This window comes from Vulpes lagopus, chromosome 23 (assembly GCF_018345385.1).
Source record: "Vulpes lagopus strain Blue_001 chromosome 23, ASM1834538v1, whole genome shotgun sequence".
Classification (NCBI taxonomy): Eukaryota; Metazoa; Chordata; class Mammalia; order Carnivora; family Canidae; genus Vulpes; species Vulpes lagopus.
The window spans coordinates 48,410,738-48,425,213 of NC_054846.1; the positions used below are offsets into that span (position 1 = coordinate 48,410,738).

The 14,476-nt window shown below is 49.0% G+C and overlaps 1 protein-coding gene across 18 annotated transcripts in view; it reads left to right on the forward strand.

Annotated features, from left to right (window-relative positions):
* The window catches only part of KIF2C (kinesin family member 2C), a 76,440-nt gene extending 62,435 nt beyond the window's left edge, over window positions 1–14,005 (forward strand). For 15 of the 18 annotated variants that reach the window (XM_041738782.1, XM_041738794.1, XM_041738790.1 and 12 more), the window contains 17 exons: window positions 773–895; window positions 2,743–2,865; window positions 3,417–3,517; window positions 4,218–4,313; window positions 4,758–4,812; window positions 4,901–5,063; window positions 7,150–7,240; window positions 7,498–7,561; window positions 7,640–7,731; window positions 8,921–9,063; window positions 9,870–10,074; window positions 10,192–10,302; window positions 11,456–11,523; window positions 11,834–11,939; window positions 12,035–12,148; window positions 13,678–13,801; window positions 13,892–14,005. In XM_041738782.1, coding sequence (XP_041594716.1) covers window positions 773–895; window positions 2,743–2,865; window positions 3,417–3,517; window positions 4,218–4,313; window positions 4,758–4,812; window positions 4,901–5,063; window positions 7,150–7,240; window positions 7,498–7,561; window positions 7,640–7,731; window positions 8,921–9,063; window positions 9,870–10,074; window positions 10,192–10,302; window positions 11,456–11,523; window positions 11,834–11,939; window positions 12,035–12,148; window positions 13,678–13,801; window positions 13,892–13,974 — 1,862 coding nt within the window. In that variant the 3' untranslated portion in view covers window positions 13,975–14,005. The remainder of the gene's footprint in view (window positions 1–772; window positions 896–2,742; window positions 2,866–3,416; window positions 3,518–4,217; window positions 4,314–4,757; window positions 4,813–4,900; window positions 5,064–7,149; window positions 7,241–7,497; window positions 7,562–7,639; window positions 7,732–8,920; window positions 9,064–9,869; window positions 10,075–10,191; window positions 10,303–11,455; window positions 11,524–11,833; window positions 11,940–12,034; window positions 12,149–13,677; window positions 13,802–13,891) is intronic. The other 3 variants (XM_041738789.1, XM_041738799.1, XM_041738787.1) reach the window with 2 other exon arrangements.
* The last annotated feature ends 471 nt before the right edge of the window (window positions 14,006–14,476 follow it).

The following is a 14,476-nucleotide window of genomic DNA, read 5'->3' on the forward strand; positions in this document are numbered from 1 at the left end:
TGGAGTTTGGAATCTGACACTCTTGGGTTCACATACTGGCTCCAACATTTACTAATTGAGTGACAATGAGTAAGCCATTTAATTTCTGAGCCTTCATGCCCCCCCTTCCATCAGATGGGAAGAATGTTATTTACCTTACGGTGGTGTTTTGAAATATGAGAAGATTGGGGATCCCTGGGTGGCTCAGCGGTTTAGCGCCTGCCTTTGGTCCAGGGCGCGGTCCTGGAGTCCCGAGATCGAGTTCCCCATTGGGCTCCCGGCATGGAGCCTGCTTCTCCCTCTGCCTGTGTCTCTGCCTCTCTCTCTCTCTCTCTCTCTCTCTCGCTCTCTCATAAATAAATAAACCTTTAAAAAAAATATGTGAGAAGATTGTACAGTGGTGGGTGTCACTGCTCTTAAGGCTTAATAGTGCTTTTTTTTTTTTTTTTTTTTTTTTCCCTCCAGAGATTAGGTCTGGCTCTTCAGAACTTCAGATTGGCTATAGGGTCCCTCCATTTACTCAAGACAGATGTTCTTGTGGGAGATGTCCTTGCTCTTGGAAGCTCTCAGATTGGCAGAACGAACAGAGTAGTTTTGGGGTCACTAGTACTTGGCCTAATCTTTCTAATCTTTCCTTGGAGGGAAGGAATGGGAAGTTGGTGGGTGGGGTCCTTTCCTGGTGGTCTGGACCCACCTCTCCCTATAGAGAATCTTGGAGGGCTGCCCCCTAGTGGCCCCCCACCGGCCCTTCTGTTCACGCCGCACTGACTGGCCGGCGCCCTTGGTTCTGCAGGTCTCCGCAGCCGCTCCACTCGAATGTCCACGGTCTCAGAGGTTCGCATTACCACTCAGGAGAATGATATGGAGGTAGAGCTACCAGCATCTACAAATTCCCGCAAGCATCTTTCAGTTCCCAGTGAGTAATGAATCTCTTTTCCCTGTTTGAGGTTCTGGAACAGCTCCTCACACATTTCCCCGTCCCTGTTCTGGAGTATCCTGAGATTCCTGTACTCCCCCTAGCTTCAGTTCTGTTTTTCCCCCACTCCACTGCTCCCTTATTTGGAAATTAGTTTTGCTCTTTTAATTTTATTGAAACCTCATATATATACAGAAATGCAAACATATCATTGAGTATATAGTTCACAAACTGAACACACTCCCATAACTAACGCCCAGATCACAGAGCATTACCAGCAACCCAGAAGTCCCCCTCAAACTCCCTGCCAGTTCCTAAGCCCCTAAGGGTACCTATACTCGTGACTTATGATGGCATAAATTAACCTTTTCCCTTTTGGGACTTTGCATAAATGGAATTTTTAAAAATACTTTTAATTGTTAACTTTTATTAGCTAAAGCAGGTGCAGATTTTGTAAGATAAAGTCATTGCATCTTACGTGTATCAAATTCAGCTCTGATAAGATGAAGGGAAACAAGGGTCACAAACCGGTATGGGAAGTAACGAATTATCATAGGATGTACCTTTCTGGGTTGAATCAGTATGTTTAGTTGTTGCTCAGATTCCTGTCATTCCTGCCTTTTCAGTCTTTGCTCCTGTTAGCCATCCAGGCTGCAAGGCTTTGGAGAAGTTAGAAAGTCCTGGCTTTTCTTCCAAAAGAGTATAAAGTCCTGGCCTGAGAACCCATGCTTGGGTCAAGCCTAAAGTCTTCAGGCTTTTCCTTCATAGTAAAGTCCATACTGAGCTACTCACCTACCCTTTAAGATCTAGATTTTTTTTTTAAGATTTTATTTTTTAAAGTTTTTTTTAAGATTTTATTTATTCACAAGAGACACAGGCAGAGGGAGAAGCAGGCTCCATGCAGGGAGCCTAATGTGGGACTCGATCCCGGGACTCCAGGATTACACCCTGGGCCGAAGGCAGGCGCTAAACCACTGAGCCACCCAGGCATCCCCTGTTTGTTTATTTTAGAGAGAGAGAAAGGGGTGGAGGCAGAGGCAGAGGGAGAATCTCAAGCAGACTCCCCTGAAGTAGGGCTCGATCTCACGACCCTGAGACCACAACCAGAGCCAAAATCAAGAGTCAGATGTTCACGGCAGCCCCGGTGGCTCAGCAGTTTAGCACCGCCTTCTGCCTGGGGCCTGCTCCTGGAGACCCTGGGATCGAGTCCCACATGGGGCTCCCTGCATGGAGCCTGCTTCTCCCTCTGCCTGTGTCTCTGCCTCTCTCTCTCTGTGTCTCTCATTTTTAAAATCTTAAAAAAAACAAAAAACAAAAAAAGTCAGATGTTCAACTTACTGAGCCACCCTGGCGCCCCTTAAAGATCTTATTTTTGGGACACCTGGGTGGTTCAGCGGTTAAGCATCTGCCTTTGTCTCCTCAGGGCGTGATCCTGGAGTCCTGGGATCGAGTCTCACATTGGGCTCCCTGCATAGAGCCTGCTTCTCCCTCTGTGTCTCTGCCCCTCTCTCTGTCTTTCATTAATAAATAAAATCTTTAAAAAAATTATTTGTAACTAATCTCTATACCCAACCTAGGGCTCAAACTTCAAGAGTCACCTGCTCTACTGACTGAGCCAGCCAGGTGCCCAACCTCCCAAGATTTTTGATTCTAAGAGCCAGCCCCTGCAGAGACTGACTGGGTTCAGGGTTATGACTGAAGTGAAGGGGAAAGCCCCAGCTCTGCTCTCAGCCCTTGCTGAGCTAGCACTCAGTTGCGTTCCTCCTGGCCCATGACGTGCTCCAGCTCAAAGGAGCACAGCTCTGGTATGCCTGCCTGCTTCTCCAATGACTCTTATTCTCCCACAGCTGGCCCCCCTAGGCCCTCCTGCCCTGCAGTGGCTGAAATACCATTGACGATGGTCAGCGAGGAGGTGGAGGAGCAAGTCCATTCTGTCCGAGGCAGCTCTTCTGCAAACCCTGTGAACTCAGGTAGACACGCTGAGCTGTCTGCTGTTCTGCTCTCTAGTGCAGAACACGTCGTTACGTCCTGTCCTAAACCTGGCCTGTTTTGGCACCTGAGTTCAAACCATATTTGTCAGATGGAGGCATGTTTTCCTGTGGCCATGGCATCAGTCTTTCATAAGAAGTAACCCTGTCCCCACCAGCTGACCGGAGCCCTCCTATGTAGTCGAGATGTTGTCACAGCTCAAGTCTTGGCCAACACCTGAAGAACAGCCCAGAATGACCATCAAGAGCAATTAGGGACGGTGTACCCTCTTCTAGTTGTTGAGAAAATGCCACAAAGGCATGGAGAGAGCTTCGGTTAGGCCTAGACTTGTGCAGGTCTTTACTTTGCAGGCTTGGCTCTCCCAATAGTCCCACTATTGCTGCTTCTCCTTGCATATGGTCATTTAAGAGCAAGGGTCTAGGGAAGGCCTTGTCCTGAGAAAGGCCAGGACTCAGTACAGTAGCTGGAAAAGAGTAGGCTGGCGGGCATAGACAGGTAAAAGTGGGCTTCCTTTTTCCCCTTTCCCCCACAGTTCGGAGGAAATCATGTATTGTGAAGGAAATGGAAAAAATGAAGAACAAGAGAGAAGAGAAGAGGGCCCAGAACTCTGAAATGAGAATAAAACGAGCACAGGTACGTTTCTTAGGTCAAGGGTTTTGGACAGCTCTCCTTAACTGCACCTTTACTAGCAACAGAGATACAGTTGGGCCCCAGCATTTTTTTTTTTTTTCTTTTAATGTTACTTATTTGAGAGAGCATGAGTGGGGAAGAGGAGAAGCAGGCTCCCCGCTGAGCAGGGAGCCCGACGCCAGGCTGGATCCCAGGACCCTGGGATCATGACCTGAACTGAAGGCAGACACTTAACCAACTGAGCCACCCAGGCACCCTGGGCCCCAGCATTTCTTAGGCTTCGGTTCTGATATCTAGAAGATTTAACTGGTTTCTCATTAGGATTCAGAGGAAAAAATAAGTCAGATATTTTTGTGAAGACTTCAGGTGAGGAATATTTCATGCTGATTGGGCACACCCATCACAGTGCAGTAGCAACAGAGCAGCTGGACAGTTGCCTGCTTCCAGCCCTCCTCTCCCCTACTTATGGGTATGGCATGGGGTGGGGTGGGGGAAGTGCTGCAATGGAATTCCAGTTTGGTGCAGTTCCCCTCAATTGGGTTCATTGTTCCAAGGAAGTAAGATTGGGGGGGATGGTGGGGGCTTTGTCACCTGAAGTGCTGTGTCCATAATATAAAGAGCTGTTGCTGATGCTGCTTAGCACTGAGCTCTGAAAGCAATTATGTGTCAACAGTCCATCCTTTTTCGCCCTTGTCCCAAACAGGAATATGACAACAGCTTTCCAAACTGGGAATTTGCCCGGATGATTAAAGAATTTCGGACTACTTTGGAATGCCATCCACTTACTATGACTGATCCTGTAAGTAAACCTGAAGGGCTTCTACTTCTCCTTCCTGACTAAATGTACAATTAAGAGACCGATCTCCCCTCTAGGGGAGTGAGAGCCTGCAGGAACCTCCACTCACCCTTGAAGTATTTTCAGCTTTTGGTGGACTGGAGCTACTAAGGCTAGATGAGAGAGTCTGATCTCCCAAACTCCCACATTCCTCGCTTCCATAGGTTGGCTAGATCCTTACTAATAATCCTGGAAGTAGCACTGAAACCCATAGGCAACAGAGTGAGAAAACTGGGAAGGAAATTCAGAGCTGCCGCTGTGCTCCAGAGTAACAAATGGTGGAGGCAGGGGTTCTAGGGTCAGGTTGTGGCCCCTGAGTGGGCTGGATGTGGGATCAGAAGAGGAGGGCTTCTTTCACTATCGCTCTGACCTTTTGCTGGTTGGTTGTCTTCTCTCATCCTTCTGAAGATCGAGGAGCACAGGATATGTGTCTGTGTGAGGAAACGTCCACTAAATAAACAAGGTAAGCCCTGATCAATCAGGAGGAGGCTCTGGACTGACCGAGATTCCGTGTCCAGGAATCATCCCCTGAAATAACTCTCCTTCTGCAGAATTGGCCAAGAAAGAAATTGATGTGATTTCCATTCCCAGCAAGTGTCTCCTCTTGGTCCACGAGCCCAAGTTAAAAGTGGACTTAACAAAGTATCTGGAGAACCAAGCCTTCTGCTTTGACTTTGCATTTGATGAAACAGCTTCAAATGAAGTTGTCTACAGGTTGGTTTCTCGCCTCTTTTTTCCTTTCCCCAGCCTTCCTCTTTTCAATGCGGGACATTGTGGTAACACTACTCACGGCCGCACTGAACTCTGAGGCCCTTCCTGGCCTGGCCTCCTTGTATTTTCTTAGGATCAGCCATCCCCGAGCTAGCTCTAGCTCCAACTCTGACTCCTGGGCACCAGGAAGACCCAGTTTGGGCTTGTCACATCCCATTTTGCATCGGTAGTAGCCCATCCTTGAATGGGACAGAAGTGAGGTACTACTCATTGCGCTCCTCTGAGGCTGGGCTGGACAGGCTGTAGGGGCTTTTCCAGCGTCTTGTGTGGCCACCCTGCTCCCCACTGAGGTTAGCAGACTCTGAAAACACTAGGACTGCTTTGGCTTAATATAGCACCCACTAGCCTTATGTGGTTTTTGCTTTTGTTATTCAGAGTTTTATTTTTAAGGAATCTTTGTACCTAACATAGGGCTTGAACTCACAACCCCAAGATCAAGAGTCTTATGCTCCACTGACTGAGTCAGCTAAAGGCTCTCCATCATGTGACTATCTTTTTTTTTTTTTTTTTTTAAAGATTTTATTTATTTATTCATGAGAGACACACAGAGAAAGGCAGAGACACAGGCAGAGGGAGAAGCAGGCTCCATGCAGGGAGCCTGATGTGGGACTCGATCCCGGATCTCCAGGATCAGGCCCTGGGCCGAAGGCAGGCGCTAAACCGCTGAGCCACCCAGGGATCCCCATCATGTGACTATCTAAATAATAAACAAAATTAAGAATTTCCTTTTTTTTTTTTTTTTTTTTTTTTTTCCTTAAACTCATGACCCTGAGATCAAGAGTCACATGCTCTACCAACTGAGCCAGCCAGGCATCCCAGAATTCAATTCTTTAGTCATACTAGCATATTTTAAGTGCTTAATGACCACATGTGGCAGCAGCTGCTATTAGAAGCATTTCTATCATCACAGAAAGTTGTTTTGTTTTTAAGAGTCATTTACAGGACACCTGGGTGGCTCAGTGGTTTAGCATCTGCCTTTGGCACAGGGTGTGATCCTGGAGTCCTGGGATTGAGTCCCACATCAGGCTCCCTGCATGGAGCGTGCTTCTCCCTCTTCCTGTCTCTGCTTCTTTCTCTCTCTATCTCTCACGAATAAATACATAAAATCTTCTAAAAAAAAAAAAAAAAAAACAAAAAAAAAAAAACTCATTTACTCATTTGAGAGCACATGCACACATGGGGCAAAAGGAGAATATCTTTCAAGCAGACTCCCTGCTGATTGCAAAGCTGATCGCAAAGCCCAAGGTGGGGCTTGATCTCATGACCTGAGCTGAAACTGAGAGTCCGGCGCTTAACCGACCAAGCTGCCCGTGCACCCCATCACAGAAAGTTCTATTAACAGGACTGCTCCAGACCAGAGGATGACAAACTACAGCCCACAGGCCAAATTTGGCTAACAATCTTCTTTTTTTTAAAAAAAAAAAAAAAAAAAAAAAAAAAATCTCAAATTTAAAAATTTAAAATGAATAGTTTGTTTTTGAAGGATTTTTTTTTTTTTTCAATGTGACAGCAGGGTGCCTGGCTGGCTCTGTTGGAGAAGCATGCAACTCTTGATCTCAGGGTTGTGAGTTCAAACGCACATTGGGTGTAGATTGGGTGTAGAGATGACTTTAAAATCTTTGAAAGTGACAGAGACCTATGTGGCCTACAAAGCCTAAAATATTTTAGGTTCCTGCTTTAGAGAGTTTCCACTGATCTTCGTAGTGTTTCTTATGCTGGCAGTCAGCTACAAAGCTCAGGTTTTCACCTTGGGGTCTCCAGGGTCAGAGGGTGGGCTGGTGGCTCAGTTGGAGTGGAGGCCCCCTGCTTACTCTTGGCATGTCAAGCCAGCCAGCCCTCCCCAGTTGGCTGGGAGAATTTTAGATTTATAAGTGGGGCTGGGGTCCAGAGGGACCACTTTGCAGGAGAGGAGTGCTAATGCTTGGAAGGAGAGGACCTCAGGAGTTCTGCAGTGGAAGAGCAGCAGGACCACATTCTAGGAAGCACATTCTGGGGAAAGAGAAATATTCTCTTCTATGCTTTCTCCTAGGTTCACAGCAAGGCCACTGGTCCAGACAATCTTTGAAGGGGGAAAAGCAACCTGTTTTGCATATGGCCAGACAGGAAGCGGCAAGACACATGTGAGTATTCAGGCCTGGCTGGGAACAAACCTGCCCATGGTGTCATACCGGGTCCCTGAAAAAGAAGCAAATAAGTTCCTTGCAGAAGGTTCCCTTGGTACAGATTCCCCTGCCCAGGTGCTCTTGCTGTGCCAGATGCCTTAGCTGGTGCAGCTTCTCAGCTGTAGTGCAGTGGCCCACTGTGGCTGTGGAGCCTGTAGGGCTCTGGCCTAGGCCTGGAGCCCTTTACCACAGTTTTCTGCCCCTTTCCTTTGCAGACGATGGGCGGAGACCTGTCTGGGAAAGCCCAGAATGCATCCAAAGGGATCTATGCCATGGCCTGTAAGTACTGTGTTGTGTCACAGTGGGGTTGGGCACAGACAGGCAGGTTGCTGACTTAACCCAAGCTCTCTCCCATAGCCCGAGACGTCTTCCTCCTGAAGAATCAGCCCCGCTACCGGAACCTGGGCCTGGAAGTCTATGTGACATTCTTCGAGATCTATAATGGGAAGGTAACTAGCTGCCAGGGAGCCCCTGTTTATACCACTGGGGTCCCTGAACTTTCCAAATCCTTGAGGTTAGTTAGAAATTGTAGAAACCAAACAACCTATGGGCTGCCAAACCTTTTTTTTTTTTTTTTTTTTTTTTTTTTTTAAGATATTATTTATTTATTCATGAGAGAGACACAGAGAGAGAGAGAGAGAGAGAGAGAGAGGCAGAGACATAGGCAGAGGAAGAACCAGGCTCCATGCAGGGAGCCCGATGTGGGACTCGATCCCTGGCCTCCAGGATTATGCCCTGGGCCGAAGGCAGGCGCTAAACCGCTGAGCCACCCAGGGATCCCCTGGGCTGCCAAACCTTTGATGGGCTGCTCTGCCCTGGCATCTGATGGTGTGATGGGGCCCAGGCTCAGCAGGTGTGAGGAACACTCCTCAGGCCTCCCTCCCACATGGGAAGTTTGCCCTGTGTGTACCCTGTTCCTCCTTTGACCCACCCCCTTTATAACCTTCCTACCCTGCCCCTGATCATGCATGTTCCTTCTCATGTTCATATTCTCTTTCACTCTCTCCACCCCTTACACTCTGTACCTTCCATCGCCACTTCTATATTGTGTTTTTGCAGAGTTGCCTTTCCCAGAGCAGGATCTTAATAATAATAGCTAATGTTGGGGATCCCTGGGTGGCGCAGCGGTTTGGTGCCTGCCTTTGGTCCAGGGCGCGATCCTGGAGACCCGGGATCGAATCCCACGTCGGGCTCCCGGTGCATGGAGCCTGCTTCTCCCTCTGCCTGTGTCTCTGCCTCTCTCTCTCTCTCTCTGTGTGTGACTATCATAAATAAATAAAAATTAAAAAATAATAATAATAATAGCTAATGTTGATTATCGGTACGGTATCATGTGCTAAGCACTCGTCTCAACTCATTCATTACAATAACCTATGAGGAGGTATTACCATCATTATTCTGCAGATGAGGAATAAGTCCGGGTCCAGGCTCCCATAGCTGGCAAAGTAGCAGAGTCCTAGCAAGCTTGAGGGCAGCCCTGTTCTGCTTTCAAGTGGACTGCCCTCCACCCAGCTTCACTTCTTTCTGCCTTCCCTCCTGCCAGCCCTTCTCTAAGCTGGGACAGGCCCAGAGGGATGGGGTGTTGGGTGGGGTGCCTGCCACCTGATGGTTTTAGCCTTGTTCCCCTGCCTGGCACAGCTGTTCGATCTGCTCAACAAGAAAGCCAAGCTGCGTGTGCTGGAGGATGGCAAGCAGCAGGTGCAGGTGGTGGGGCTGCAGGAGCACCTGGTGAACTGTGCAAATGATGTCATCAAGATGATCGACTTAGGCAGTGCCTGCAGGTCAGAGTCCTGGGGAGGGGAGGGGACCCCCTGATGCCTGGTTCAGGTGACAGACTCTCACCCTGAGCCCATTGCTGTTTCCACACAGCACTGCCACTCTCTGAAGTTTTTTTGAGCGCTATGAGGGCCCCTGCCTTGAGGACTCTCAATAGGACAGATGACCCAGAGCCGGAGGTCATCAGGAGCAAGTCAAAGTGTCTTAAGTCTAACCAGTGCAGATATATTTCCAGGCTCTTACCCCAAAGCATGCTTTCTGACTTCTCTAGGTTTTTCCTTGCTGTTCCCTCCCTCTGTGGTAGGAAATAGGAGCTCTGGGTCTGTTCTAGCCTGGAAGTGGTGGGATCATAGCTTCTATATAGACTTAAGGAAATGCTCTTCCACCCGGCATGGTACAGTAGGTTGCTGGGTGACTTACAGAGGCCCGGGGAGGGGGCTGGCCTCCTCCTCAGGGCCCTCAACCTTTGACAAGTGGTTCATGATGACCCCTACTCCCCATGTGCCCAGGAACACAGGCAACTCCTCCTTCCTGTGTATTGTTGGGCCCTCAGGTCTGACTAAGACCCTAGCACAGAGTCCAGTATTTTCACTACCAGGAAAACTTGCTAAGTCCAGAACTAGAGGGAGAGCTGCTGCCTAGGGAGGACAAAACTGAAGTCTGGGTAGGACACAGGACTGTTCAGAGTCCTGACCTGTGCCCCTTGTACCAGAGAGCTTAGTGCTGTGGAATGGGGTGGCTTGAACTCTGGGGAGCCACAGTGGCTGGTAACCTCACAGGCTCATACCCTTTCTTTGCTTTCCATTGACAGGACCTCTGGGCAGACATTTGCCAACTCCAACTCATCCCGCTCCCACGCCTGCTTCCAGATTCTTCTTCGAGCCAAAGGGAGAGTGCATGGCAAGTTCTCTTTGGTGGATCTGGCAGGGAATGAGAGAGGTGCAGACACTTCCAGTGCTGACCGGCAGACCCGCATGGAGGGTGCAGAAATCAACAAGAGTCTCCTGGCTCTGAAGGTAGCAGGGCCTAGCCAGAGGTGGTTGGCCTGGAGGGCTTCTGGCCGAGGGGGAGAGGGAATAGGTGGCTCCAAAGGACAGAAGGGACCTCAGTGGCTTCTGCTGTCTGCCCCACAGGAGTGCATCAGGGCCCTCGGACAGAACAAGGCTCACACCCCGTTTCGAGAGAGTAAGCTGACACAGGTGCTGAGGGACTCCTTTATCGGTGAGAACTCAAGGACCTGCATGGTGAGTAGGGTCACTTTGCAGGAGGTGTAGGATGACACTGAGTTGTAAAAATTTATTTATTTTGAGAGAGAGAACATTAGCATGTGTGAGTAGGAGGAGAGGCACATGGAGAAGGACAGAATCTTCTAGCAGACTCCTCACCAAGTGCAGAGCCCAATGTGGGGCTTGATCCCAGTACCCTGAGCCCAAATCAAGAGTAGGATGCCAAACTGACTGCACCACCCAGGCCCGTCCCCTCCACACCGATGCCTTAGTACCAAGTTCCTCTTTACCTATTTAAGAAGGAAGGAAAGAAAAAAAAAAAAGAAGGAAAGGATCTGTTCTCTTTACTGTATATCTCGGCAGCTCTTGGGATGGTCAGTACTCCCTGGTATGATGGGGCCCCAGAATTCAGAAGAAGGGCCATGGGAAAGCAGAAGAAATTCTCATCCCTTCTATGGCTTCCTTCAGGTTCATTGGCTCCCAGCTTTGTAAATAGGAAAGGGCTATGGTTTGTTTTTTGTTTTTTAATGAGAGAACGTGAGTGGACTGGGAAGGCATGGGGTAGAGGGAGAAGCAGACTCCCCGCCAAGCAGGGGAGCCTGATGCAGGACTCTATCCCAGCACCCTGGGGTCATGACCGGGGCTGAAGGCAGATGTTTAACTGACTGAACCGCCCAAGGCCATGGCCTTGAATGATTTTTGTTCCCTTCCTTATTTTCTCTATAAGCCCTGCTAGCTAGGGTCTGCCCTCCTTCCCCTCCAGGGAATCTCCTCCTCTTCCCTATCTACTAGGGAAGGTGGGAAGTTCTAAGCTCTAAACCATCATTCAAAAAAAAAAAAACATCATTCCTGAGCCTTGGTGAATGGAAGGTTCCAGCAGGAGCCACAAAGCCTTGAGATATGACCTTGGTGAGAGGGACAATAAAAAGATAAAGCAACAGGGGGTAACCAGATGCACCTTAAAAGGCAGGGGACCAGTTTTCAAGATGCCCTAATTTTCACTGCCCATCGGCAAGTTGCCAGGCACAGAGTAAGTGCTTAATTAACTCCCTGCTCCAATACTGTGTGGGTGTCAGCAGCTCATAGACAATGCCTGGCAGTCTCCAGCAGCAATCTGGTGCCCTTACCCTCTGATCCCTAACCCTTAACCACCTATTTACCCCTTTTGCAGATCGCCATGATCTCACCAGGCATAAGCTCCTGTGAATATACTTTAAACACACTAAGATATGCAGACAGGTACTGGTACTCGTGGCCAGTGGGATGGGGAGAGGGTGCAGGAGGGAGGAAAGGAAGAGAGGAAGCTCTGGATTCACAGGGCCTATTCTATATTCTGTGACTCAGTGAATCTGAGACTTGGGAGTTCAGACATGATGCTAGTTGCTTTGTCCCCTTGCCCTTTCAGGCCTTGGTTGGGCGCCAGCATGGGTCCTCTAGGCCAAAATCAAAGCTGCTACTCCCCTTGAACTATGTGGCCGATGGTGCTACAGTCTTGTGAGTGCCAAGAAGGCTCCTATGGGATCTGACACCTTCTTGTTTTCTTCCTCAGGGTCAAGGAGCTGAGCCCCCACAGTGGGTCCAGTGGGGAACAGCCAGTTCAAATGGAAACAGAAGAGATGGAATCCAGCTCTCATGGGTCCCTGATCTCAGGCAATGTAAGGTGTAGGGTGGGGCCAGACAGAACAGAAACATGGCCTGCTGAGACGGGACTTAGGCCACACTGTTGTACCTCTCCTTTTGGCCCCTTCAGTTCTCCAAGGAAGATGAGGAACTATCTTCCCAGATGTCCAGCTTTAATGAAGCCATGTCTCAGATCAGAGAATTGGAGGAAAGGGCTATGGAGGAGCTCAAGGAGATTATACAAGTGAGGAGCTGGCCCTGGCTAGGGTGGGATTGGATATACACCCTCACAGGCCCTCAGTAATGCTCAGCACCATTCCTTGAACGTGACTGGGCTTTGCTCCCACGGGTCTTCAGATAGGGATGGCATGAGGCAGGCCTCCACCTACCATTCCTTCATTTTCCCATCTATTCATCTAGCTGTTCTAAAACAACAAATTTAAAAAAATTTAAAAAAAATTAAAATAAAAATAAAATAAAATAAAACAACAAATTACCATACCCACCCACCCCCAGCCTGGCCCACACAGGCTTGCCTCCTCCATTATACTAGCTGGAGTTAGTATCTCTCCTCTGTCCTCCTGATTGAAATTTTGGAGGGTGACTTTAATATGCAAAGACCTTGATTTATTTATTCAGTGAGTGTTTGAGGAGTACTTCCTATATGTCAACCACTGTGCTGAAACCAAGGACCAAAAACATTAGTACGCCCTAAAATAAGACCAGATCAGTCCTGACTCTTCTATTTATAAGCTGATTTCCTTATGAAAGTCATTTATCATCACTAGGCCTCAGTTTCTTCATCTCTAAAATGGGCAAGACAGGAGAGTTGCATCTGAGGATTAGGCAGTGCCCAGCATGTAGCAAGTGGTAGGTGCTGGTGCTGCTGTGACTCCTGCTGCAGGAGGGGAGGGTGAGGGGAGGCCAAAGTGCACTCTGCCAGTAGGGTGCTTAGGGTGCAGCACAGAAAGGAGTGTGGGCCACTTAGAACCAAGGAGGGAACATGAAGAGTGAGCATTTAAGCCTGTCCTCCCTGGAGTGCTCAGGGTTACAGACGTGTGAAAGGACATGGTACTTTCAGGAAGAATGAGAGGTTCGCTCTGGTCAAGCAAAAGCAGTGAGCAGATGATGGAGATGAAGGCTGTGGCTGGGTCAGCAAGATCTGATGCTAAAGGACCTATGGTTCACTCCGAACACCTGGACTTGGTTATGAGGGCAGTGGATGCCTTGAAAGGAGTAAAGCAGAGTGTGGTGGGATCAGATGACCTGGTCTTCTCAGAGCTTTAGATAGAATGTGGAGCTTGGTTTGGGAACGTGGGAGGGCATGAGTGGAGGCACTTAGGAGTTAGCAGTTAGGAGATTGTTAAGAGTTCAAGAGAGGTGTTGGTGCCTAGATGGAGTGTGGCTGGGGCCTAGACTGGAGTGAGGACGTGAGACTCAGGTACCAGTTAGGGGCAAAATTGGTAGGATCTGGGGATACTGGGGTTAAGGAGGGTTAAGAATAAAATTGTTGCTCTCATTTCTGACTTGGTATTAAGACAGATTGTGACATTCATTTGATGTGGGGAGAGAGGGACAGTTCAAGGTGGGAAAGAGGATGAATCCAAGCTGAAGATAATCTGCCGGAGGAGGTCCAGAGGTGGAGTACAGGCTATGGCTGGAGGAATGAGCATCTGGTGTGTGTTGTCTGCTTTGGAGGGTAGGGGCCAGGAAGGATTTGCTAAATTGGTTGGGTCATTTTTGAGTGGACAAGCTTCCCCCATGTCACTGCAGCAAGGGCCAGGTTGGCTTGAGCTCTCTGAGATGACTGAACAGCCAGACTATGACCTGGAGACCTTCGTGAACAAGGCAGAGTCTGTCATGATCCAGCAAGCCAAGCACTTCTCAGCCCTGCAAGGTGGGTGTGGCTGGAGATGGGGCCTCCAACCTGAGGGAGAGGGGCCTCTGAGACACTAACCCCGAGTGCACCACCACCCCTTCCTTCCAGATGTCATCAAGGCCTTGCGTCTGGCCATGCAGCTGGAAGAGCAGGCCAGCAAACAAATAAGCAACAAGAAACGGCCCCAGTGACGACTGCAAATAAAAGATCTGTTTGTTTTCACACCTAGTCTCTTCCCCTCTTCTTCCCTCGCCAGAAAACTTTGGGCACCTGGTGGATCTAGTCAGGGTCTGGGACAGGCTTTGGTAAATGCCAAGTATGGGGGCAGCTGGGGAGGGGGTCAAAGTGATGTGTAGGACACTACTTCTCATCTTTGCTCCTTGGATGGCTACAACCGAGAAAAAGGAAAGACCTTTTTACTTATCCTGGGTGTTGCCCTCTCTCCAGGAGGAGAAGACTCTGGTATAAAGTTTTCCCTTGGATGGCCTTCTGCCTATGTGGACTGGCAACTGGTGGAGGCCGACACACACACACACACACACACACACACACACACACACACACACACACACACACACACTCTCTCTCTCTCTCTCTCTCTCTCTCTCTCTCTCTCTCTCTTGCCCTGGCTCTGGGAAGAGGGAAAGGAGCCTTTAGTCCAGCTGTCTGCTGGCTCTGGCCTGCCTTCCATGC